Source organism: Salmo trutta, chromosome 4, assembly GCF_901001165.1.
Source record: "Salmo trutta chromosome 4, fSalTru1.1, whole genome shotgun sequence".
Taxonomy (NCBI): domain Eukaryota; kingdom Metazoa; phylum Chordata; class Actinopteri; order Salmoniformes; family Salmonidae; genus Salmo; species Salmo trutta.
The window spans coordinates 31,696,359-31,722,273 of NC_042960.1; the positions used below are offsets into that span (position 1 = coordinate 31,696,359).

General features: G+C 45.8%; 1 protein-coding gene across 2 annotated transcripts in view; it reads left to right on the forward strand.

Annotated features, from left to right (window-relative positions):
- Positions 1-25,915, forward strand: part of LOC115192231 (inactive tyrosine-protein kinase transmembrane receptor ROR1) — a 161,890-nt gene that overhangs the window by 105,930 nt on the left and 30,045 nt on the right. The window contains exons 1-3 of one of the 2 annotated variants that reach the window (XM_029750501.1): positions 329-687; positions 12,113-12,400; positions 12,828-12,864. In XM_029750501.1, the coding sequence (XP_029606361.1) occupies positions 12,139-12,400; positions 12,828-12,864 (299 nt within the window). In that variant the 5' untranslated portion in view covers positions 329-687; positions 12,113-12,138. Of the gene's footprint in view, positions 1-328; positions 688-12,112; positions 12,401-12,827; positions 12,865-25,915 lie in introns of those variants that run through there. The other variant, XM_029750500.1, reaches the window with a different exon arrangement.

Below are 25,915 nucleotides of genomic sequence, written 5' to 3' on the forward strand. Positions count from 1 at the left end.
TCCGGACCAGTATGCAAATTAAGTTGAATGTTAAGGAATAGAGTTCCAAGAACAATAACCTTAGTCATAATGATCATGTACGATATTTAAGGTCTGACTGCCGGCGCAAGTCACTACTCATGTGATTGGGATGACCTTTAAAATATAGCCCATCACTGATAGCATGCATAATTCCAGCGTTCTCATGAGCTGCGCGACGCTCAGTGAAAATGACTATCGATATTGATGCTGCACTCAACGATAAAGGTATGCAGATTGACTGAAATACAGTCGACGCATCGGGATAACACCATCTCCTGCTCATGATTAGAAAACATTGCTACTCACTCCTGTATATCAACGCTTTACCTGTATTCTAGCCTAGCATAGGCTACCTCCTTCTTGTATGTCGGGGGATGATTCCTCATGATGGGCTGTGTCTTCACAGAGCGCGCCGAATCTGCCCGAAAGCTGGTACCGGGAACAAACGAGTAGCTAGCTATATGATAAGCTACTCCCAAGGCTAATTCTACTTAGCTAGCTAGATTGTGTCCGCTATTGACTGACAACAGTAGAGCAGCAACGTGGTTGATCCCCGGAGCAGCCAAACAAGGTAGCGTCGATGCAGAGCAAGAGGCCCGACGCATAGTAGCAGTTGCAGCAGGATGAGAGAGCAGATGCGTGTATCTTAAATACCCACCCAATAAGGTAGGCCTGATTGATCCTAGCGTCTATTGGGATGCGTCAGCTGATGCGGGGCACCCAGGTTTCCTTTCTGAACTGGCTCCACTTCATTTCCCCCTCAACCTCCTCAGCCAATCACAGTGTGATATACTGGGATGTGACATTTTGTGAACTCTTTCGTGGTCCCGAACATCTTGCCTCATAGGGAGGAGTTGACAGACAGACAGACAGACAGACAGACAGACAGACCTTGTTATCTCTGCAGTGCGTGTGTGTCCTCAGACACAACTTGTCCTATCAGATGTGTCCAGATATGATTCACACATCACTGGCAAACACAGTGCTCTGTGTATGAGGTACCACTTCACATAACATAGCTCTGACACACAGACCTTACACCAGAATAGTCAATGTTAGCCTAGCGCCACAACCATGTCGTTTTAGCTGGTCACATTAATGAAACTGAATTGACCATTGGAAAACTAGAGCTATAGTCTCACTTTTTTGGTCTTTAGTCCACTACGAAAATGATGAAGTGTTTAAATGGGTTGGGATCAAATGACTGCAGACTCTTCCTCTGGTGTACAGGTCAGGTAGCCTAGTGGTTAGAGCGTCGGACTAGCAGTCGAAAGGTTGCAAGATCGAATCCCTGAGCTGACAAGGTAAAAATCTGTCATTCTTCCCCTGAACAAACCCACTGTTCCTAGGCCGTCATTGAAAATAAGAATTTGTTCTTAACTGACTTGCCTAGTTAAAAAATAAAGTCAGACACACTGTCTGTTTGTGCTGTCTGTTTGAGTGATTTTCAACCAAGGACTCTCCTCTCAGAAAGCTCCAGTGAATGGCCTGAGCTAGCCATACGGAGCATTGCAACTTTCTTAGGTAGTAAAACCATACATGGAGAAACAATCTGAAGACCTTCAGATATATGCTGCTATCATAAAAAGGCGATTGTTTTAGTATTTGTTCACTATTTTGTACATAGATTATTTTGAGCTATAAAGCATACACTACACCACCAAAAGTATGTGGACACCCCTTCAAATTAGTGGATTCGGCTAATTCAGCCACACCCGTTGCTGACAGGTGTATAAAATCGAGCACACAATCTCCATAGACAAAAAGTGTTAGTACAATTGCCTTACTGAAGAGCTCAGCGGCTTTCAACGTGGCAACGTCATAGGATGCCACCTTTCCAACAAGTCAGTTCGACAAATTTCTGCCCCAGTCAACTGTAAGTGCTGTTATTGTGAAGTGGAAACATCTAGGAGCAACAACGGCTCAGCCGTGAAGTGGTATGACACACAAGCTAACAGAACAGGCCCGCTGAGTGCTGAAGTGTGTAGTACGTAAAAATAGTCTGTCCTCGGTTGCAACACTAACTACCGAGTTCCAAACTGCCTCTGGAAGCAACGTCAGCAGAAGAAATGTTCGTCGGGAGCTTAATGAAATGGATTTCCATGGCCGAGCAGCTGCACACAAGCCTAAGATCACCATGCACAATGCCAAGCATCAGCTGGAGTGGTGTAAAGCTCGCCGCCATTGGACTTTGGAGCAGTGGAAACACATTCTCTGGGATGATGTATTACACTTCACCATCTGGCAGTCCGACGGACAAATGTGGGTTTGGTGGATGCCAGGAGAACGCTACCTTCCCCAATGCATAGTGCCAACTGTAAAGTTTGGTGGAGGAGGAATAATGGTCTGAGGCTGTTTTTCATGGTTCGGGCTAGGCAACCTTAGTTCCAGTTAAGGGAAATCTTAACACTACAGCATACAGTGACATTCTAGACGATTCTGTGCTTCCAACTTTGTGGCAACAGTTTGGGGAAGGCCTTTTCTGTTTCAGCATGACAATGCCCCTGTGCACAAAGAGAGGTCCATACAGAAATTGCTTGCCGAGATCGTTGGGGAAGAACTTGACTGGCCTGCACAGAACCCTGAGTCTGTGTTTACACAGGTGCCTAATTCTGATATTTCTCCCACTTATGGGCGAAAGAACTGATCTGATTGGTATCAGAATTGGCCTGCCTTTCTAAACGCAGCCATATAGGCACATTCTTCTCTTCTCCTCTACCCTGCAACTCTTCCCCGGGTCATTGGTGTACAAGAAATTAGGGAAAGGGTGTACCTAGTTAGTTGCATAACTGAATGCATTCAACCGACATTTTTCTTCCACATTTATCCCAACCTCTCTGAATCAGAGATGTGGTTTCTGTCAATATACCTGGGAAAAGAATGGTTAAAGGTCATTATCATATGATTTCTGGGTAACAATTAAGTACCTTACTCTGTTTTCAATTAAAATGGTCAAAAAAATATATAATTGCTTCTCAGCAAAGATAGATTTCTCAAGCAATAATTTTGCTAGGACTGTCTGGGAGTAGTCTGAGTGGGAGGTGACAACTGAAAACTAGCTGTTATTGGCAGAGAGGTTTGGAACTGTCTTTTTTATTGTCACCATGGAAGGCCAAAACTCCATCCCTCCAACACAGGCAGAAATTTCAGGAGGCCTTTTCAAACAGCTCTTATACTAAAAGGGCATCACCATCATTTTCATAATTTCACAGTATTATTCCAACATCTTAGTGTGGAAATATACATAAAACACAGGACATCACATTTTTGACTGCACTGGGCTTTTAATAAACAACTATAAGGGCCCCATAAAATTATGTTGGGTATTTTCCAGAATTTAGTTTTCTCTGTTGTATTTTTCCTGGTTTGGGATTATTATATTTTTTTTTACTCTCAATATTGCAATTATCCATAGAGAAACAATGAAAACAACGAAAATTGGAGTTTGCCAAAAGGAGTTTGCCAAAAGGCACCTAAAGGACTCTGACCATGAGAAACTGGATTCTCTGGTCTGATGAAACCAAGATTGAACCCTTTGACCGTCACGTCGGGAGGAAATATGGTGGTGGCAGCATCATGCTGTGGGGATGTTTTTCAGTGGCTGGGACAGGGAGACTAGTCGGGATCAAGGGAAAGATGAACAGATTAAAGTACAGAGAGATCCTTGATGAAAACCTGCTCCAGAGCGCTCAGGTCGTCAGACTAGGGTGACGGTTTACCTTCCAACAGGGCAAAGACCCTAAGCACACAGCCAAGATAATGCAGAAGTGGCTTTGGGACAAGTCTCCTAATGTCCTTGAATGGCCCAGCCAGAGCCCGGACTTGAACCTGATCGGACATCTCTGGAGAGACCTGAAAATAGCTGTGCAGCGATGCTCCCCATCCAACCTGACAGAGCTTGAGAGGATCTGCAGAGAAGAATGGGAGTATCTCACCAAATACAGATGTGCCAAGCTTGTAGCGTCATACCCAAGAAGACTTGAGGCTGTAATCGATGCCAAAGGTGAAGGGTTTGAATACTTATGTAAATGTGAGATTTCATTATTTGTTTATTTTTTTTATTAGGGAAAAATGAATTCTATCAAATTTAGAGAAGGCTATAATGTAGCAAAATGTGGAAAAAATTAAGGGGTCTGAATACTTTCCGAAATAACTGTTTATGACCACTGTCGGACGTACCATAAGGCAGAAGAGGCAGTTGCCTCAGGCTTCACATCATCAAGAGGCTTCATGAGCTGGGCATAAAAAAATATATACATCATTTATCCGCTCGAGGCATAATAAATAACAAATTCACTGAAAAATGTGTCTGTTTATGCTAGACATTAGTTTTTTTTGCATGGGCTGCGTCTCAATCCACCACATCCACCGATGTCGGCCTTCCGCATCCGCGGTGGGAGGTGGCAGGGCCACAACGGTCTTTGTCTGACCAGGAGACATCTAGAAAAACGGTCTTTCCTCATGGAAACGTCTGTAGCGTCCGAACTGTTTAGCCTACAGATGAATATGACCCCTCCTATGGAAAGATGCGACTCCCACGAACACAATGGTTCACTGTAGGGAAGTGTAATTTCCATGTCAAAGGTATACAGGTGAATCAATGGTAAAATATACTCACTCTGGCCCATTCCACACGTGTGTGTTTCAGCTCGGCAGTTGAGGACCACGTGGCCCTTGCTTGCCCCCCTCAGGCCTCTTGTTAAGTCAGTGGTGATTCATGGCTCCCAACCCCTCTACCCAACACAGGTTTGAAAGTTAATAAGCAAGGTTTTATGTCCTTCTGACATCCGTCAGTGTCAGTACGGCCCTCCTGTTCATAAACACTGTCTTCCTTTAAAGACCAGCTCTGTCTGTGAGCATCAGGCCACTGGGTCATACACACTCTGACATCTGTGCACGCACGCACGCACACACCCACACACACACACACACACACACACACACACACACACACACACACACACACACACACACACAGACACACCACAGGAGGCTGCTGAGGGGAGGAACTGCTCATAATAATGGCTGGAACAGAGTCAATGGAATGGCATCAAACACATGGAATCTGTTTGATGTATTTGATACCATTCCAGCTACTCTGCCCCAGCCGTTACCACGAGCCCATCCTCCCCAATTCAGGTGCCACCAACCTCCTGTGATACACACACCAACACTCAAGCATCCTCTCCAGCTGTGAGTACAGTGAGTACAGAGCCGTCTCTATACCCTGGTATCATAACGAACGTCAAAATCTTTACTGCAATTATTCCATTTCATTGTCAAATTTGCTCATCCTTCACTTAATTAGCTAGCGGGTTAGGTTAAACTGACAGAGAAAAGACTGTGTTTGTGTGTGTGTGTGTGTGTGTGTGCGTGTGTGCATACTTGAGTGTGTGTGCTGGGTATAGGAAAGAATAGCATTTCGGTCAAGCGTGTCCTAAATTCATTACTGGAAGCATGAGTCAGTGATCTTAGTGGTGGAACAGCCTGTATCTGGGGCTAATGCAATAATATCCGCTACCCCCTCCTCTCTCTCTCTCTCTCTCTATTTCTCAGACCAGGTTTGTATATTGTTGTAAGAGAGTCTGTGTCTAGAGGAGGCTAAAGACCTGAGGAGAGGCGATGGAAACCAAGCTCTTCCTCTGCTCTCCCTGGTCAGACAGACAGGGTCCGAGAGACGAATCTGGGAATGGAGGGAAGAAGAGACGAGGGTAGAGAATGCAAGCCGGAGGCGACGAGTCGGTGGGATATTGTGGGATGTCGAGGCATGAGTGAGGCTTGAGGGGGAGTTGGAGAAGGTTAAGGCTGTTTATATGACCATAAAGTATCTTGAAGTATTTTAATTGCACTTTAATACAGTTTTATTTCATTTGAGAGTTGGGATGGGGGGAAGGAAGGTTGTGGGAGAAAAGGGAGAGAGGAGGGGTAGAGAGAGGGGGGGATGCTAGACTCCCCAGGCTGTCACCCACACGCCAGTCCCACATTGCTGTGTTGAGTCTGAGGGAGGAGGGAGGGGGGAGGAGGCGCAGGAGGACGGGTGTGCGTGTGTCTGGGGGTGCGAAGGGTATATGCCAAGGCAAATGTCCCCACACACACACACATCTCTCACACCAACACACACACGCTCACACCCTGTGACAGCGTGTTAGGTCTGTCACCCAGTCAAGAGCCAAATAGAACAACAACAAGGACCACCGTGTGGTTGCTATGGCAATGCTGAGGACTGAGACGTGTGTGTGTGGGATAACAGCTACAGTGGGGGAAAAAAGTATTTGATCCCCTGCTGATTTTGTACGTTTGCCCACTGACAAAGAAATGATCAGTCTATAATTTTAATGGTAGGTTTATTTGAACAGTGAGAGACAGAATAACAACAACACAAATCCTTAAAAATGCATGTAAAATATGTTATAAATTGATTTGCATTTTATTTAGGGAAATAAGTATTTGACCCCCTCTCAATCAGAAATATTTCTGGCTCCCAGGTGTCTTTTATACAGGTAACGAGCTGAGATTAGGAGCACACAAACATTTTGCCGGTCCCCACAAGGAAAAAGGTTGTTTTAGGCTTAGGGGTTAGGTTTAGTGTTAGCGTTACAATTAGAGTTAGGGGTTAGGTGTAGGGTTAGGAGTTAGGTTTAGGGTTAGGGTTCATGTTAGAGTTAGGTTAAGAGTTAGGGTTAGGTTTAGGGTTAGAGAAAATAGGATTTTGAATAGGAATCAATTGTTTGGTCCCCACAAGGATAGTAAAACAAACGTGTGTGTGTGTGTGCGTTTTTGTGTGTTCTGCAGTCTTCTGAATGTGTGTGGTTATCCAGCACACACACAGCAAACACACAGCTGTAGAGTCTGCGGCCCCCTCCTGCCCCTCTAGGGACCAGACTCGGGGCTCAGCACAATATACTGTCATCAATGTGGCACTCAAAGTCACGTTCCGTGCATTGCTATATACATTAAAGCCTGTCCGTGGCATCCCTCTCATACAGAGAGCTGTGGGTACGGAGAGCTGTCAGAGAGAGAGAGATCAGGAGGAGGAGACGTCTACTCCAGAGGTTCCTATTCACATCGTTATCCACATGACCTCTTTGTTTTCACTCGTGCCTTGATGCTGCTTCATCCGTATTGTCACCCACTACAAACTTTACTCGTGGTTCAAATTCATTGTAAGGTTAAAACATGATGAGGAGTCATTTTAAATCTTCCCTGATGTTTAGTTATGTCTTCTTCTAAGGAGGGAGGGAGATGAAAGTTAGAGAGAGAGAGAACCACCACGATTCCCAAACCTTCCATAACAAAGCCATCACCTACAGAGAGATTAATCTATATAAAAGTCCCCTAAGCAAGCTGGAGCTGGGGCTCTGTTCACAAACACAAACGGACCCCACAGAGCCCCAGGACAGCAACAGCAATACAATTAGACCAACCAAATCATGAGAAATATACTTTTACTTTTTGCACTTAAGTATTTTTAAAACCACATACTTTTAGACTTTTACTCGAGTAGTATTTTACTGGGTGACTTTTCACTTTTACTTGAGTCATTTTCTATTAAGGTATCTTTACTTTTACTCAAGTATGACAATTGGGTACTTTTTCCACCACTGAGATAATGTCTAGATGCTTTTTATTGTGGAGATCAAGTTTATAAATTGCCTGGCTGGGCTGATGAGACAGCAGTCAGATGGAACAAAGTAAATAGGCATTTTAACGTCATAGATTTAGCCGGTGGTAACTTGTGGAATAGACACCGGCTGTAATGCAGTTTTAACTAAATATCATTCAGGATTAGACACACCCGTTGTATAAACACGCATGCACACCGACATGCATGCACACCCCCCCCCCCCCCCCCCCCCCCAGGGCCTGTGTACCATCCTATGTATCACACTGCAGAATGTGGGGTTGTCCTGTTGATCTGTTGATGTTGGCCTACCAGTAAAACCAGGCTGTGTCTGGCAGGGCAGCTTCTGGAGAGGAGAGGTACGTTTCCAAAGTTTTATATGACTTTTGTGCTCCTGAAACTCCTCTGGCAACACACAGACTTGGTGAAAGGCAAATAATTTGTTACCACAGCGGCAACCACAAAATATCTTGTAAAGGATTCCTACCCGGCAGATTCCTACCCAGTACACACAAACACTTTCCCACACACACACACACACACACACACACACACACGTCAGAGTCATTTCTGGGTAGTGTTATTTAGAAAGAGAAAATGTAGCTTCTGGGTTAGTTGAACCATAGTGTTGTGGGAGAGTTGAAACAGTTGAAACAACAACAGATATCTAAACTCAAGGTTGTAGTAAAATCCTTACATGACCGGTCTTAGAACATTTAGAAATAATAAGTCATCTTTTCAATAGGCCATTCCATTAGTGGATGCGTTTATTGCTTAACCCTTTGATGGAAATCAACACGTTGTAGCAGTTCTCTGCTGATTTGGCTCTGCAGTGTACTGAGTAAAGGTTACAGAATAAAACACCACTGCTCATACTATTTTCTATGCCTGTATGCACCTGCTACACTGTTATTTTTTATGGTACTTTCATATACTTGTATATATTTTATAGACTGCATTATTACCTAAACTGAGATATGCTTAACACCCCGGCAGTCCTACAATCTAGGCTAGATGCCCTCAATCTCTCACAAATCATCAAGGAACCCACCAGGTACAACCCTAAATCCGTAAACATGGGCACCCTCATTGACATTATCCTGACCAACTTGCCCTCCAAATACACCTCCGCTGTTTTTAATCAGGATCTCAGCGATCACTGCCTCATTGCCTGTATCCGCTATGGGTGTGCGGTCAAACGACCACCCCTCATCACTGTCAAACGCTCCCTAAAACACTTCTGCGAGCAGGCCTTTCTAATCGACCTGGCCCGGGTATCCTGGAAGGATATTGACCTCATCCCGTCAGTTGAGGATGCCTGGTCATTCTTTAAAAGTAATTTCCTCACCATCTTAGATAAGCATGCCCCGTTCAAAAAATGCAGAACTAAGAACAGATATAGCCCTTGGTTCACTCCAGACCTGACTGCCCTTGACCAACACAAAAAATCCTGTGGCGGATTGCAATAGCATCGAAAAGGTTCAGTGATGTCAGAAACCAATACACGCAGCAGTCAGTCAGGAAAGCAAAGGCTAGCTTTTTCAGGCAGAAATTTGCATCCTGTAGCACAAACTCCAAAAAGTTTTGGGACACTGTAAAGTCCATGGAGAACAAGAGCACCTCCTCCCAGCTGCCCACTGCACTGAGGCTAGGTAACACGGTCACCACCGATAAATCCATGATAATCGAAAATTTCAATAAGCATTTCTCAACGGCTAGCCATGCCTTCCTCCTGGCTACTCCAACCCTGGCCAACAGCTCCGCTCCCCATCCCCCCCACCCTCGCAGCGACTAGCCCAAGCCTCCCCAGCTTCTCTTTCACCGAAATCCAGATAGCAGATGTTTTGAAAGAGCTGCAAAACCTGGACCCGTACAAATTAGCTGGGCTAGACAATCTGGACCCTCTCTTTCTAAAACTATCCGCCGCCATTGTTGCAACCCCTCTTACTAGCCTGTTCAACCTCTCTTTCGTATCGTCCGAGATCCCTAAAGATTGGAAACACCCTAGACCCAAACTGTTACAGACCTATTTCCATCCTGCCCTGCCTATCTAAAGTCTTCGAAAGCCAAGTTAATAAAAAGATCACTGCCCATTTCGAATCCCACCGTACCTTCTCCGCTGTGCAATCCGGTTTCCGAGCCGGTCACGGGTGCACCTCAGCCACGCTCAAGGTACTAAACGATATCAAAACCGCCATCGATAAAAGACAGTACTGTGCAGCTGTCTTCATCGACCTGGCCAAGGCTTTCGACTCTGTCAATCACCGTATTCTTATCGGCAGACTAAATAGCCTTGATTTTTCTAATGACTGCCTCGCCTGGTTCACCAACTACTTTGCAGACAGAGTTCAATGTGTCAAATCGGAGGGCATGTTGTCCGGACCTCTGGCAGTCTCTATGGGGGTACCACAGGGTTCAATTCTCGGGCCGACTCTTTTCTCTGTATATATCAATGATGTCGCTCTTGCTGCGGGCGATTCCCTGATCCACCTCTACGCAGACGACACAATTCTGTATACTTCTGGCCCTTCCTTGGACACAGTGCTAACAAACCTCCAAACGAGCTTCAATGCCATACAACACTCCTTCCGTGGCCTCCAACTGCTCTTAAACGCTAGTAAAACCAAATGCATGCTTTTCAACCATTCGCTGCCCGCACATGCCCGCCCGGCTAGCATCACCACCCTGGACGGTTCCGACCTAGAATATGTGGACAACTATAAATACCTAGGTGTCTGGTTAGACTGTAAACTCTCCTTCCAGACTCATATTAAACATCTCCAATCCAAAATGAAATCTAGAATCGGATTTCTATTTCGCAACAAAGCCTCCTTCACTCACGTCGCCAAACTTACCGTAGTAAAACTGACTATCCTACCGATCCTCGACTTCGGCGATGGCATCTACAAAATACAGTGAGGGAAAAAGTATTTGATCCCCTGCTGATTTTGTACGTTTGCCCACTGACAAAGAAATTATCAGTCTATAATTTTAATGGTAGGTTTATTTGAACAGTGAGAGACAGAATAACAACAAAAAAATCCAGAAAAACGCATGTAAAAAAAAAATGCAAATCATTATATAACATTTTTGACATGCGTTTTTCTGGATTTTTTTTGTTGTTATTCTGTCTCTCACTGTTCAAATAAACCTACCATTAAAATTATAGACTGATCATTTCTTTGTCAGTGGGCAAACATACAAAATCAGCAGGGGATCAAATACTTTTTTCCCTCACTGTAGCTTCCATTACTCTACTCAGCAAACTGGATGCAGTCTATCACAGTGCCATCCGTTTTGTTACCAAATCACCTTATACCACCCACCACTGCGACCTGTATGCTCTAGTCGGCTGGCCCTCGCTACATATTCGTCGCCAGACCCACTGGCTCCAGATCATCTATAATCTATGCTAGGTAAAGCTCCGCCTTATCTCAGTTTACTGGTCACGATAACAACACCCACCCGTAGCACGCGCTCCAGCAGGTATATCTTACTGATCATCCCCAAAGCCAACACCTCATTTGGCCACCTTTCCTTCTAGTTCTCTGCTGCCAGTGACTGGAACGAATTGCAAAAATAGCTGAAGTTGGAGACTTATATTTCCCTCACCAACTTTAAACATCAGCTATCTGAGCAGCTAACTGATCGCTGCAGCTGTACATAGTCCATCTGTAAATTGCCCACCCAATCTTCCTACCTCATCCTCATACTGTTTTTATTTTATTTACTTTTCTGCTCTTTTGCACACCAGTATTTCTACTTGCACATCATCATATGCTCATTTATCACTCCAGTGTTAATCTGCTAAATTGTAATTATTCACTCCTATGGCCTATTTATTGCCTACCTCCTCATGCCTTTTGCACACACTGTATATAGACTTTCTTTTTTTTCTACTGTGTCATTGACTTGTTTATTGTGTTATTGGCTTGTTTATTGTTTACTCCATGTGTAACTCTGTGTTGTTGTCTGTGTCACACTGCTTTGCTTTATCTTGACCAGGTCGCAGTTGTAAATGAGAACTTGTTCTCAACTAGCCTACCTGATTAAATAAAGGTGAAATAAAATAAAAATAAAAATGACATTTTTTTATATAGTCTGGATCTAAAGTTGGCTGTCCACTCACATAAATAATGCCAATGTAGTCATTGTGATGAATGTATTATAAAGTTCTCTCACTATTGGCCTATCTCTCTCCCTCTCGCTGTCTCTTTCTCTTTCCATCTCGTTGCCAAGAGAAGACTATGATCCTGTCATCCGTTTAATGTTTTTTGTGATAATAGGCTTTAAAAAATATATATATGTTTAAAGCAAGAGCTAATAAATACTGACGCTCGTGTCTAATTTTCTCTCGCTCTATTTTTCTCTTTCTCCCCTCTCTGTCCTCCCTCTCTCTTTCTCATTTATGCTCCCATTAAATGTCCATATCTAATTCCCTTTCTCCCCCCCGCTCCCCCTCCATCACAGACCTGTTTCTTCGCCTGGAGGCTCCTATGAACAACATCACCACGTCTCTGGGCCAGACGGCAGAGCTGCTGTGTCGTGTGTCCGGTAACCCCCTTCCCACGGTGCGCTGGCTGAAGAACGACGCTCCCGTGGTCCAAGAGCCTCGCCGGATCTCCTACCGGCCCACGCCCTACGGATCGCGCCTCCGCATCCGTAACCTGGACACCACAGACACAGGCTACTTCCAGTGCGTGGCCACCAACAGCTACGGCACCGTCTCCACCACCGGAGTACTCTTCGTCAAGTTTGGTAAGATGACGCTATGAGGTAGTGGTTATAAAGTGACTATGAGTATGACTAGTTCTGACTTTCTTACGAGGTGGCTTCGTGTCTCCTATGAAGTGCATGAACCTGACTATGAAATCAGGACGCAAACTTTGCGTGACTCATCGACATGACTCAACAGCCCAATCAATTCAAGACTTCTTGCAGATATTTCCGTCTGGTTGATTTAATCAACACTGGTGTAGTTACGTGTTGTCAGGAGGTCAGAGTTCGCACTCTGCTTTGATAGAGTGAGCTTAGTGTAGATCTCTTCTTTTAAAACTGCCAGTACTTGGCCTGTGTTCTGGCAGCCTGTATGGACAAGAGGTCTGGCTCTGGCAGCCTCCGACGGTCTGGGAGCAATTGTTCCCCCTGTTGTTAAAATTGTAAATCCTCCTGTCTTCTCTTCCAGATCCACTCCTAACCCCTCTGCCAGGAAGACCCTCTGCGTAAGTAGTCAATTTTCCTCCGTACTTCATAAGTAGCTCCACTAACCCAACCCAACACTGGCTCTTGTTACAGAAGAGCGAGAGGGTGAAGAAAGATAAATACTACTGAAGAAATCGAAGGAGATGGTAATCCTTAAAGTGAAAGAATGAAGGGGAAAAGTTGTGTAAGAAAGTAATTAGTCGATAGTGCAAACAGTCGCGAAAGGAGAACCCGCTGGGCCCAGGCATCAATTTAACAGCTAGTTTTGATTTTGCATTTGGTTGAGTTGTCAACTAACCTGAATTCAACGTGAAATCAACATAACATTTCACCATTGTCATTGGATTTAGGTGAAAATTTGGGTGAAAAAAATGCCTAAATTCCCTTACGTTGATTCAACCAGTTTTTGTCAGGTGGGAAGTGTTTCCATTGTGTCTGGCCAAGGCTTTCACGTCAGATAGTGTATGGACTTGTTATTCTTATGGACTTTATTCCTTACTGTATTGTCCTGTTAATTGTTATTACTCATTAAGTATTATTATTTTCCCTATTATTATCTATCTGCGTCATCACTGATTTGATACGTTTGCTTTGGCAATGTACAGTATGTGGTAACACTTTCCGTGCCAATAAAGCTTTTTTGAATTGAATTGATGGTATTTATCGTTTGATTTATGCCCCCAATCAAGATCGTTTGACAGAGTAGAGATGTTCATCACCCACATTTTTTTTGTACCGCAAGGTTAATCTAGCATCTGTGTGTTGTATGCTGCTTGCCTCGGCTAGCATGTGTTAGCGTGTTATCAAGCCCATCTCTGCTAGTGTCTGCTCGGTTTATATCGCCATCCCCAGCTGGTGTTTCGTAGCACCAATCAGGACATGGACAAATGCACAGTTGGTGATCCTAAATCTAGTGTCTGGGGCTGGGTGTGCCTCTCCCCCCTATTGGTCAATCATCATCTCCCTCTTCCTCCTCTCCTTCCTACTCCTCATCGTCCCCTTCCTGGTTGTACTTTCATTCTGGTTCACTAGGATGTGTTAGGACCCTCTGAACTTTCTTTGTCTCCTTGGCTTATTTCAACATTTTCTCCTGTGGACTGTCCTGTGATGTGGATATGGGGTGAGAGGCGGTTTATATAATATTTACTCAATGGTTTATTATCTGGCAAACGTATTCAGAGGTTCAATCTCGTTTATTTTGTCAAGTAATCGAATTGTCAATGTTTGGTTTAGAGCGCTCGCAAGTTGTATTGGAGAAATGTGCATGTTGTTTTCCAAAGAGCTTAAATCTCTCCGAATCAAAGGAAGGACATAAAGCCGGACATTTTTACTGAATGACGTTCAGCGTCAAGGCACCGAGCCATATTCCATGGAAAAGGCTGGGAATATTGGAACATCAAACAGGCTGGCATGATGGGGGAATCAGACACTTAGTTAATTCACACACCCACACCCACAGAGAGAAAGAGACACACGACACACACACACACACACACACACACACACATATACACACACACACACATACACACACACACACACATATACACACACACACACACACACATACACATACACGTGATCTCACACATCTGTTTCTCCCTTACAATTTGTTTGTTTTACATGTTTTTGAAATATCCTGCAGAGATTTCTTCCCGTATCCTAGTACTGCAGTGTTTAAATATTATAACCTTGGCTAGGCTATCTTTTTACTCTCAGTAGATATTTAACCTACAGTACTTCAGTGATGGGTCAAAATAAGGACTCTACAGAACTCTCTCCCTCGACGACCTTTCAGGAGTCTTGTAATGCGAAGTGTATTTTCTCCCTCAAAATAAAAACCCTTCTCTCGGTCAGAGACCCTGTCAGGTCGGCTCTGTCCTCTGGCCGTGCTCCAGAGTGTGTTCATATTTATTCAAGTCCACAGGACCTGCATCCGTGCTTATAGACGGTTAGCTGACAATGTCACGCGCGCGCGCAAGTCTGTGTGTTGTTATGATTCTGGACGGTCAGATAGCTAGCAACAGTGACAAGAAGCTGCCATGTGGGGAATCGTAGGTGGCTCGTTATATCTTGATATTGATACCATGTCTTGTTTTGAGTTGTTTTGACTCTTGTTACGTCTATGCTAATGTGGCTAAAATTAGCTGGCTAGCTAACCAACAACTCCAACAATGTATTTGAGAGAAAACAAGTGCTCATTGGGCACATTTTAAATAAAGATTTGGAGAGGAAATATAGTTCGCATGTTGTCAACAATCCTTTGATTTGAAAGCCAACGGTTGCGCACAAATCGGTTTTGCTGTTAAACAACCCACTCGTCTATAGGCCACAATCAGACAGCAGGCTGGCCAGTGGCACCGCTCAGCGCAGAGCAGAGAGCAACATAAAAAAGGGACTCATTTGGTTTAAACACAGTCATTAGGCTCTTTCATTGGAGCGCACAGGGCTTCCTTTGACTGGGGCCCGAGGGGCCGGAGATGGGCCCTGTTGGTCGTCATTACTGTCATCGTCAGCTGATTAGCTGTCAGGGGGAAGCAGGGCAGATGGGGTCAGCTAATGGTGACATGTGACATGTGACAGGCCTCCGCGGTTGTTTTGATATTTTCCATTGATGTGTCAAAACGTCAGTCCGCAGTCCTGGTTGTGGAGGTGGATACGGGTAGACACCTGGTTTAGCTGGTGTCACAGTGACTGAGGCTTCTGGTTGCTGTGTTTCGTGGTCAGGGAAAGGATGTACGGTTTTCCCGTAGGGTTTGAGGGTTTGGTTTTCTCCCTCTGGTTTCTCCGTATGTGTACTCTGGTCTGACGGGGTTTAGACGACGGACGCTAATGTATGTAATGCATGTGTTCCCTGGCCTGGAGCTGTCAAGCAGGCCAGACACAGACAGACCCAGAGCCCACAGCCCACAGTCCAGAGGCTAGCCGTCCCTGTGTACAATGTGGCTTTGACCAGACCAGACCAGACAGGACATCAGCTCAGCTGGACATAGCATGGAGGGAAGGGGGGGGGGATGGAGAGAAAGTCAGGGAAGAGAAACAGGGGGAAAGGGAGTGAAGGGGAGATGGGCAGGGTATGTTTGAAATCTTCAACTCTAGCCCTGTGGTAACCTGTGTATGTTTAGCCCAGCTCTCAGTGTTATGTTAATTCGTTGGGCAAACATCCTAACATGGAACACTGGGGGTCAACACACACACACACACGCCAATCCTGCTTAGGGAAGCAGGATTGGCCATGTAGCAGGAGGCCATGTAGCAGGAACTGCTTCCTCCTTCCTGTCGAGCGTCCATGTGTGTGTGTTCACCCCTCGTCTGCTTTCGGTGAGGCCCGCCTGCATGTGCCATGTAACGGGACATCAGAGCTGTTCATTCACAGCTTTTAATAACCGCTCAATGTTTTCTCTTCTTCATCTTTTACACAAGTTCCTTTACAGGGACCACCTGGAATCTGGGGTAACATGAACCTGGAGATGAGGTATAGCCCCTTGCCGGAAGGGGGGGGGGGGGGTGTAGAGGGGATGAAGGGTGACAATGACGCCTGTTGTTGCGGTGGCTGGTTGTCAGTCATGTTGGCGGCCGCAGGCGCCTGGCCTTACACCTCTCTCCTCGTCTGCCCCCCTCCCTTGTTCCCTCCTTCCCTCCCTCCCTCGCTCCAGAGATGTTTTCACAGGCCAGAACAAACACACGAGGGGGGAAAATGGCTCCACGTCCAAAACTAGCCCCTTCTGAGCAGCCTCCTTATACCAACCATCCCCCTTCATGAAAAGAGAGAGAGAGAAAGAGAAAGAGGGGGGAGCGAGAGAGGAGGAGAGAAAGAGAGTGAATGAGAGAGGAGGAGAGAGGGAGAGAGAGAGACGGAGACAGAGAGAGAGACAGAGAGAGAGACAGAGAGAGAGAGACAGACAGAGACAGAGACAGAGAGAGAGAGCGAGAGAGAGAGAGAGAGAGAGAGAGAGAAAGGGAGAGTGAGAGAGGGGGGAGGGAGAGAGGAGGAGAGAAAGAGAGTGAATGAGAGGGGAGGAGAGAGGGAGAGAGAGAGACAGAGAGAGAGAGAGACAGAGAGAGAGAGAGAGAGAGAGACAGAGAGAGAGAGAGAGAGAGAGAGAGAGAGACAGAGAGAGAGAGAGAGAGAGAGACAGAGAGAGAGAGAGAGAGAGACGAGAGAGAGAGAGAGAGAGAGAGAGAGAGAGAGAGAGAGAAGAAAAACAGTGTTACTGGTGGATGGAAGATGTGGCCTTGGGTCGCAGTATTCCCATCAGATTAGAACAGAGAGATCCTAGATTTAACTCCAAGCAGACCGAGATTGTAGACTTAATACTTTACAGAAGGTTGTCTGGTCTCCACAAGTAAGGCTGGAAGAGTGGAGACTAGAGCCCAAAGAACAGCAGCAGAGAGAAAGGGGGAGACATGAAGAGAGAACAAGAGAAAGAGTATGTTCACTCTTTCTTTCTGTCTTTCTTATTTTTCGAACATACTGTACAACCACAATGGCCTCAGAGAACGAGCCCCATTCATGTGAAATTGGCCCAAATGATCATGTGAGAAACTGTAGCCATAGTTTTTCCCTTATCAACAAAACATCAGTTGAATGTAAACCGACAGGATGTCTGGTCTGAGATTTTCTTCTCAAAAGACAGGACGATATAGCCTTGAGTTGGCTGGTGCGTATGAATATGTGAAACGGGTCTCCTGTACAGACCAAAGCCCTGCATCTCGGCCTGTGTTTAGAACAGAGCATTTTCTCCTGTTTGAAAAATATTAATTTCACTGCGGTCTCGCTGTCAGACCTGTTTAACTTTCCCAAGGCTTTCTCCCTTCCGACTAGAGCAGGACTTTTCTCTCAACGCTGAAAAAAACAATTACAAAAATATCTGTGCTTTTTCCCCTCTCTCCCCTTCCTATCCCTTCCCCCCCACCCAACCCGCCTTGTATGGCAGGATAGGGCTTTTAAATTAGTCCAGATCCCCCTCTCTCCTCTCTCTGTCTCTATCTCTCTCTCCCACTCTCACTCCCCATGTCTCTCTTGTCATCTCCTTGTTGATATCGGTCTCTTATTCCTCCTCCCCATCACTCCCCCATCTCTACTTTGACGATCTTCCTCTCTCTCTCTCTCTCTCTATTTCTTTCTCTCTCCGATCTCTCTTTCCATCACTTCTTCTTTCCATCTCTCTCTCTCTTTTTCCATCTCTTTCTTTCTCTCTCGTTCCCTCTCTCTCTCTCTCTCTCTCTCTCGCTCGCTCGCTCAATTTAATTCAAAGGGCTTTATTGGCATGGGAAACGTGCATATTTAAATCTGTTTAAATCAAATCAAATCCAATTTTATTAGTCACATGCGCCAAATACAACAGCAAAATCACACAACAACCCAAAGACTTAAAGCACTAAAATGACAAGAGTAGACCTTAGAGTGAAATGCTTACTTATGAGCCCCTAACCAACAATGCAGTTTCAAAAAATACGGATAAGAAATAAGAGAAAAGTAACAAGTAATTATAGAGCAGCAGTAAAAAATAACAATATATACAGGGGGTACCGGTACAGAGTCAATGTGCGGGGGCACCGGTTATTTGAGGTAGTATGTACATGTAGGTAGAGTTGATTAAAGTGACTATGCATAAATGACAACAGAGTGGCAGTGGTGTGGAGGGGGAGGGTGCAAATAGTCTGGGTAGACATTTGACTAGATGTTCAGGAGTCTTATGGCTTGGGGGTAGCAGCTGTTTAGAAGCCTCTTGGACATAGACTTGGTGCTCCGGTACCACTTGCCGTGTGGTAGCAGAGAGAACAGTCTATGACTAGGGTGGCTGGAGTCTTTGACAATTTTTAGGGCCTTCCTCTGGCACCGCCTGGTATAGAGGTCCTGGATGGCAGGAAGCTTGGCCCCAGTGATGTACTGGGCCGTTCGCACTACCCTCTGTAGTGTCTTGTAGTCGGAGGCCGAGCAGTTGCCATACCAGGCAGTGATGCAACCAGTCAGGATGCTCTCGATGGTGCAGCTGTTGACCCTTTTGAGGATCTGAGGACACATGCCAAATCTTTTCAGTCTCCTGAGGGGGAAAAGGATTTGTCGTGCCCACGTCACGACTGTCATGGTGTGCTTGGACCATGTTAGTTTGTTGGTGATGTGGACACCAAGGAACTTGAAGCTCTCAATCTGCACCACTGCAGCCCCGTCGATGAGAATGGGGGCGTGCCCCTTTGTCTTGACCACGTTGAGGGAGAGGTTGTTGTCCTGGCACCACACGACCAGGTCTCTGACCTCCTCCCTATAGGCTGCTTCGTTGTTGTCGGTGACCAGGCCTACCACTGTTTTGTCATCGGCAAATTTAACAATGGTGTTGGAGTCGTTCCTGGCCGTGCAATCATGGGTGAACAGGGAGTACAGGAGGGGGCTGAGCACGCACCCCTGAGGGGCCCCTGTGTTAAGGATCAGCGTGGCAGATGTGTTGTTACTCTTACCACCTGGGGGTGGCCCGTCAGGAAGTCCAGGATCCAGTTGCAGAGGCAGGTGTTTAGTCCCAATGTCCTTAGCTTATTGATGAACTTTGAGGGCACTATGGTGTTGAACACTGATCTGTAGTCAATGAACAGCATTCTCACATAGGTGTTCCTTTTGTCCAGGTGTGAAAGGGCAGTATGGAGTGCAATAGAGACTGCATCATCTGTGAATCTGTTAGGCCGGTATGCAAATTGGAGTGAGTCTAGGGTTTCTGGGATGATGGTGTTGATGTGAGCCATGACCAGCCTTTCAAAGCACTTCATGTTTACAGACGTGAGTGCTACGGGCCTGTAGTCATTTAGGCAGGTTACCTTAGTGTTCTTGGGCTTAGGGACTATGGTGGTCTGCTTGAAACATGTTGGTATTACAGACTCAGACAGGGAGAGGTTGAAAATGTCAGTGAAGACACTTGCCAGTTGGTCAGCGAATGCTCGCAGTACACGTCCTGGTAATCCATCTGGCCCTGCGGCTTTGTGAATGTTGACCTGTCAAAAGGACTTACTCACATCGGCTGCGGAGAGCGTGATCACACAGTCTTCCGGTACAGCTGGTGTTGTCATGCATGTTTCAGTGTTATTTGCCTCGAAGCGAGCATAGAAGTAGTTTAACTCGTCCGGTAGGTCGTGTCACTGGGCAGCTCTCGATTGTGCTTCCCTTTGTAGTCTGTAATGCTTTGCAGGCCCTGCCACATCCGACGAGCGTCAGAGCCGGTCTAGTACGACTCGATCTTAGTCCTGTATTGACGCTTTGCCTGTTTGATGATTCGTCGTAGGGCATAGCAGGATTTCTTATAAGCTTCCGGGTTAGAGTCCCGCTCCTTGAAAGCGGCAGCTCTAGCCTTTAGCTCAGTGTGGATGCTGCCTGTAATCCATGGCTTCTGGTTAAATAAATAATAAACAAACAATATAAAATGAACAGTAAATATTACACTCCAAAGGAATAGAGACATTTCAAATGACATATTATGGCTATAACAGTGTTGTAACGATGTGCAAATAGTTAAAGTACAAAAGGGAAAATAAATACACATAAATATGGGTTGTATTTACAATGGTGTTTGTTTTTCACTGGTTGCCCTTTTCTTGTGGCAACAGGTCACTCACCTTGCTGCTGTGATGGCACACTGTGGTATTTCACCTAATAGATATGTGAGTTTACCCAAATTGGATTTGATTTCAAATTCTTTATGGGTCTGTGTAATCTGAGGGAAATGCGTCTCTCTAATATGGTCATACATTTGGCAGGAGGTTAGGAAGTGCAGCTCAGTTTCCACCTCATTTTGTGGGCAGTGTGCACATAAGGTACAGACTTTCAGGCTGTGCTCACAGAGTCTGTACAGTGTCAAAGCTTTCCTTCATTTTGGGTCAGTCACGGTGGGCAGGTATTCTGCCACTGTGTACTCTCAGTGTTTTGTTAATTCTTTACAATGGGTCAAGTAATTCTCTTTTTGTTTCCTCATGATCTCTCTATCTCTCTCTCTCTCTTTCCATCACTCTCTCTCTCTCTGTCTCTTTCCATCTCTCTCTCTCTCTGTCTCTCTCGCTCAATTCAATTCAATTTGCTTTATTGGCATGACGTAACAATGTACATATTGCCAAATCCTACTTTGGAGATTTACAATATTAACACAATTATAATAATCAATATTATTAACGGGACAACAGTACCAACAGTAATCAAGGGTCAAAATAACTATACATTGAACAATTGCATAGAGAACATGTGCAGGTTGGTTGGTCTCTCTCTCTCTCTCTCTCTCTCTCTCTCTCTCTCTCTCTCTCTCTCTCTCTCTCTCTCTCTCTCTCTCTCTCTCCCTTCCTTAGAAGTGGGAGGTATTGCTATTTCAACAGGATTTAGTGAAAAGTTCTCTCCACTCAAACTCATTAGGTTTATAGACCGTCAACCCTGTTCTCACGCCACACCGACAGAGAGAACGTGTTTAACCTGGCTCTGTTGACGTAAAACGAATGACATTACTAAACAATTGATCTGTTCGGTTAGTCGGTGAACCAGGCATACTCGCTCCCTCTAAAATAGTGTAAATCACTTCTTTTATTTGGATTCCTTTGATATTCATATACTACGTACGTTTTCAAGTTAGTTAGTCAGTAGAATGTTTAAGTGGTACTGATTACAATTTGGGTGTACATTACAGCCATTCACACCTCAGTGCCAGTGTCAACAACCCTGTGTGTTACAGGTGGTGCCCACCATAGTTGATTTATATTGTTTTATATTACCTCCATCAGTTGAGCGCTTTGTAGAGAAAAAGCCCTTGTGTGCGCAAAAAAAGCCTGGTTACTGTAACATGCCTCTATGTACATTTTTGGAGTTCAAACAGTGTTTTATTCATGCCCTAAGATTAACGTGTGTGTGTGCGTGTGCGTGCGTGTGCGTGCGTGTGCGTGCGTGTGCCCGTGTGTGTGCGTGCGTGTGTGTGTGTGTGTGTACATGAGGAATGTAGTCTCTCAGAGTATAGAAAAAAGACTTCTCAACAGACTGTTTTATTTTCTTCTTTAACTTTTCACAGACTGAGGTTTTTCTGAAGGGTGACCCCCCACACACAAACACACACACCCACTCACCCACACACACACCCACTTGCTCCCACATGTTCAGCAAACCCCTCGGAGGGGCTCAATTACCTCACTGTTATGGATTGTTTCTAACTAAGTGTTGATTGATTGTGGATCAGGGCCCTAATATGGCCCACTAGGGGACGGTCTCTATGGCCATAGCATTGTTTACAATTGTAGCCCTGTAATACCTACCACCACACTAACGCTGACTACTTCAGAGCCTTACCACAATGAAAATGCATAAATACTTCCGCTAAATAGGCCACTTCTTTAGTCGGGTCAGGGGATATAATGGTAGGCAACGTCCCTGAATCCCATGACCTCACACCATCAAACCCTGCAATCCTACTACGCAGATCCACTAAAACACTACTCTCTCTATCTCACCCCACAAACTGTCCAACAAATCTGTATCTTGTCTTACCCTCCTCCACCCCTTCAATCACCCCAGAAACCCACTCTCTATCCCTCCATTACCTATCGCTCATCCCTCTCCCTCCCCAAGTAGACAGGCCTATATTGTCCAGGCAGTGTGAGGGGCAGCCTGGTCATGACCTCAGGGACCTCATGTCCAGACAGATCATAGAGATAGATAGAGGACTCATCTTTGGAACTGTGCCATTATAACAGTGTAGGTTCCGTCCCTCTCTTTGCCCCAACCCGGGCTCGAACCAGGGACCCTTGCACACATCAACATCGTTACCCATCGCGCCACAAAAGCCGCGGCCCTTGCAACACAAGGGGAAACCCTACTTCAAGTCTCAGAGCGAATGACGTCACCGATTGAAACGCTATTAGCGCGCACCACCGCTAACTAACTAGCCATTTTACATCGGCTACACTCACCCCCCCTTTGACCTCCTCCTTTTCCGCAGCAACCAATGATCCGGGTCAACAGCATCAATGTAACAGTGTAGGTTCCGTCCCTCTCTTCGCCCCAACCCGGGCTCGAACCAGGGACCCTTGCACACATCAACAACTGACACCCCACGAAGCATCGTTACCCATCGCGCCACAAAAGCCGCGGCCCTTGCAACGCAAGGGGAAACCCTACTTCAAGTCTCAGAGCGAGTGACGTCACTGATTGAAACGCTATTAGCGCGCACCACCGCTAACTAACTAGCCATTTCACATCGTTTACACCATTTATAGTGCCTGTGACAGCATGGACAGAGCCACTGAGGCAACCTTCATTTTGAAGTGGTCCATTTTCTTCTTCACGAATGACTGATCCCTCCTGATGACCTGGTTGGGCATGAATCCAACAGGGTCACAAGGAGGGATCAACCAATGAAATTGAAAGTCCCATCCAGTTGACGACATTAAAATGGTGGAAACCCTCAATGGTGCTGCCCATGCTAATCTGGCCTTTTGGCCACTAGAGGCCTCTATCATTCTCTATGAGACAGATTAGCTGGGTAGGGAGGGAGGGGCCATGGCTAAGGCACTTCCTGTTTCCTGTTCCCAGCAGCCCTTGCAGGAGGCTGTCTGAGGTCTCCACTGGCAGATCTGGCTCAGGTCAGGCTGATAAAGTTTGTGTAAATCATGGCTGTTCCCAATGGGGTTTCAGTGGTTTGGACTTTGCCCCCACTCCTACACACACTCACAGACACACTCACCAGTCTTGATTTTGTAGCAGTAAGGTCTCCCTGGCTGAGAGTTCACCAATAAAACCTCTGGGCATCCACCGTTCATGAATGACCCTTTTTCGCAGACGCCACAAACTAATGTAGACGATACCTCTGTAAACCATGAACAAAAGCATTTATCGGGCCTTGACCCTCTCGTTCTGGCTCACGTTCCACCTTAGTGCTCTCTCTCTATGAGCCTCTGAGCTTGTAACTTTACTCAAACTCTAGCTCACATTTCACAATTCCAGCCACTTCAGCCACAATGTGGCCATACTTTCCCTTTGTGCTATTGTATGAAGCAGCTCCGCTGGTTCTAGTAAACGGCCAGCCTGGACGTGTTCTAGAGTGGTGTAACAGAGCTCTGTCACAGTGAAAGGTCCCCACGCTCCTTCTAGAAGGTTCTATTATGGAGCCCTGTCGCCTAGCTGACGTCTAGTCGGTCCACACTAAAGGTCGTGGCATGGTGTATGTTCCCTCAAAAGCCTGGACCATGGATTCCCATGTCTCTGTAGCTCTAGTCACAGCAGCCGTTAGTGCATTAAGGATGATATGGTATGTTGTTGAAATAGTTGAATGTGTCTTTTCACCACAGGTCTGTCTGAACACAGTAGGATTCTTTGCCGTATAGCAGGGCGAAGGTAGGACACTCTGACTATAGTGTAAAAGGAGAGCAAAGATGTCTACAGTGTAAATGGTGAATGCAGTGAACCCACAGGTGAGTGTGTGTATAGTGTGCACAGGGGTCCAGGCCAGAGCCATAGTTCTGATTCTAGTCCAGGCATCAGGCTTATCTGTGGGTGGGCTCCTGCTTCCTCCTGGGTCTAAGTCCATTAGACCACAAAACACTAAGAGCCTCCACCTGTAGCCCTGAGGGGAGGGATCGCATGACAGTCCTGAAAGAGAGAGAGAGACGGAGAAGGAGAGAGAGACAGAGAGGGGGAGAGAGCCCGAGAGAGAGAGAGAGCCCGAGAGAGAGAGAGCCCCGAGAGAGAGAGAGCCCGAGAGAGAGAGCCCGAGAGAGAGAGAGACAGAGAGAGAGACAGAGAGAGAGCCCGAGAGAGAGAGAGAGAGAGAGAGAGAGAGAGAGAGAGCCCGAGAGAGAGAGAGCCGAGAGAGAGAGAGAGCCCGAGAGAGAGAGATCCCGAGAGAGAGAGAGAGAGAGAGAGAGAGAGAGAGAGAGCCCAAGAGAGAGAGAGCCGAGAGAGTGTGGGGCTAAAGCCAAGGCACAAGAGACCCCTGAGTTAATGCGAACGAATCAACTCAGATTATCTGCCATTTTATGTGTGTTGATGTCTCGTGCCTGCCTTATTATGCTTTACTATTCTCTGATATCATACTATTGGACCGTGAGGTCATTCAGTCGTATCTGTGGAAACGATAAGATGTTCCAGTGGTTTGTTTCATCTTCTCAAGGTGTTCTGACGAACAGAGATGTGTTCAGCGGTGATCAGTGTTGATTCGGATAGGATGTGCTCTGTAGACTAAGGCTAGCCAGAGAGCAGCCAAGATTCTTTAACTTATAAACCTCAGGCCACAAAGTGTCCTTCAGGCCTGCCCCAGCCTCCCTCTATCTCTCTCCTCTCTAACTCTCTCTCTCTCTCTCTCTCTCCATTTACCCCCCCTTGAGTTTTTCCGTGTTCAAAGCCAGTCTACCATGGCCTCCGACAGACATTTTTTTTCCCTCCATATGAACAGCACAGTAAGGTACACACACATTTGCAGACCAATCTGTAAAGAGGAATGAAAGCTCTGAGAGCTACTTTCTCTGCCCTCTGTCAGGGTGAATGGTGTCTTTAATAGGAGATCACCAACTGTATCCTCTCGACTCTCTTACCACCCTCAGTAGACACACTATTACTATTGTGCCATTTTTAGGTGTCTGTGTTTTCTCTCATTTTAATGGTGACTGTTGATAATCTATACTTCCGGCAGAACGTTGTCCCCGTAGACAAACAAATCTAAAGGTCAAAGACCGAGGAACCCGAGACACATCCCACTGGGCAGAGGCATCATTTCAACGTCGAGTTTTGATTCACGTTTGGTTGACGTGTCAACTAACGTGAACTCGACTAAAAATGTCACCGTGCCGTTGAATTTAGGTGCAAAGTAGGGTGGGGAAAAAATCTGAAATTCCCTTACGTTGACGACTTTTTGCAAATCCAATCGGTTTTCCACGTTGATTCGACGTCATCACATCAATTTTTTTTGTTGAAAAGACGTGGAAACAACATTGATTCGACCAGTTTTTGCCCAGCGGGATAACTTTTTCCTGTCCACGGAAAGTCCTATACCTCAGAAATAGGCATTTCTCTTTCTCTGACGGATAGTTTGGCAGGAGAGGTGGATGAACGGCCCCGCTCCA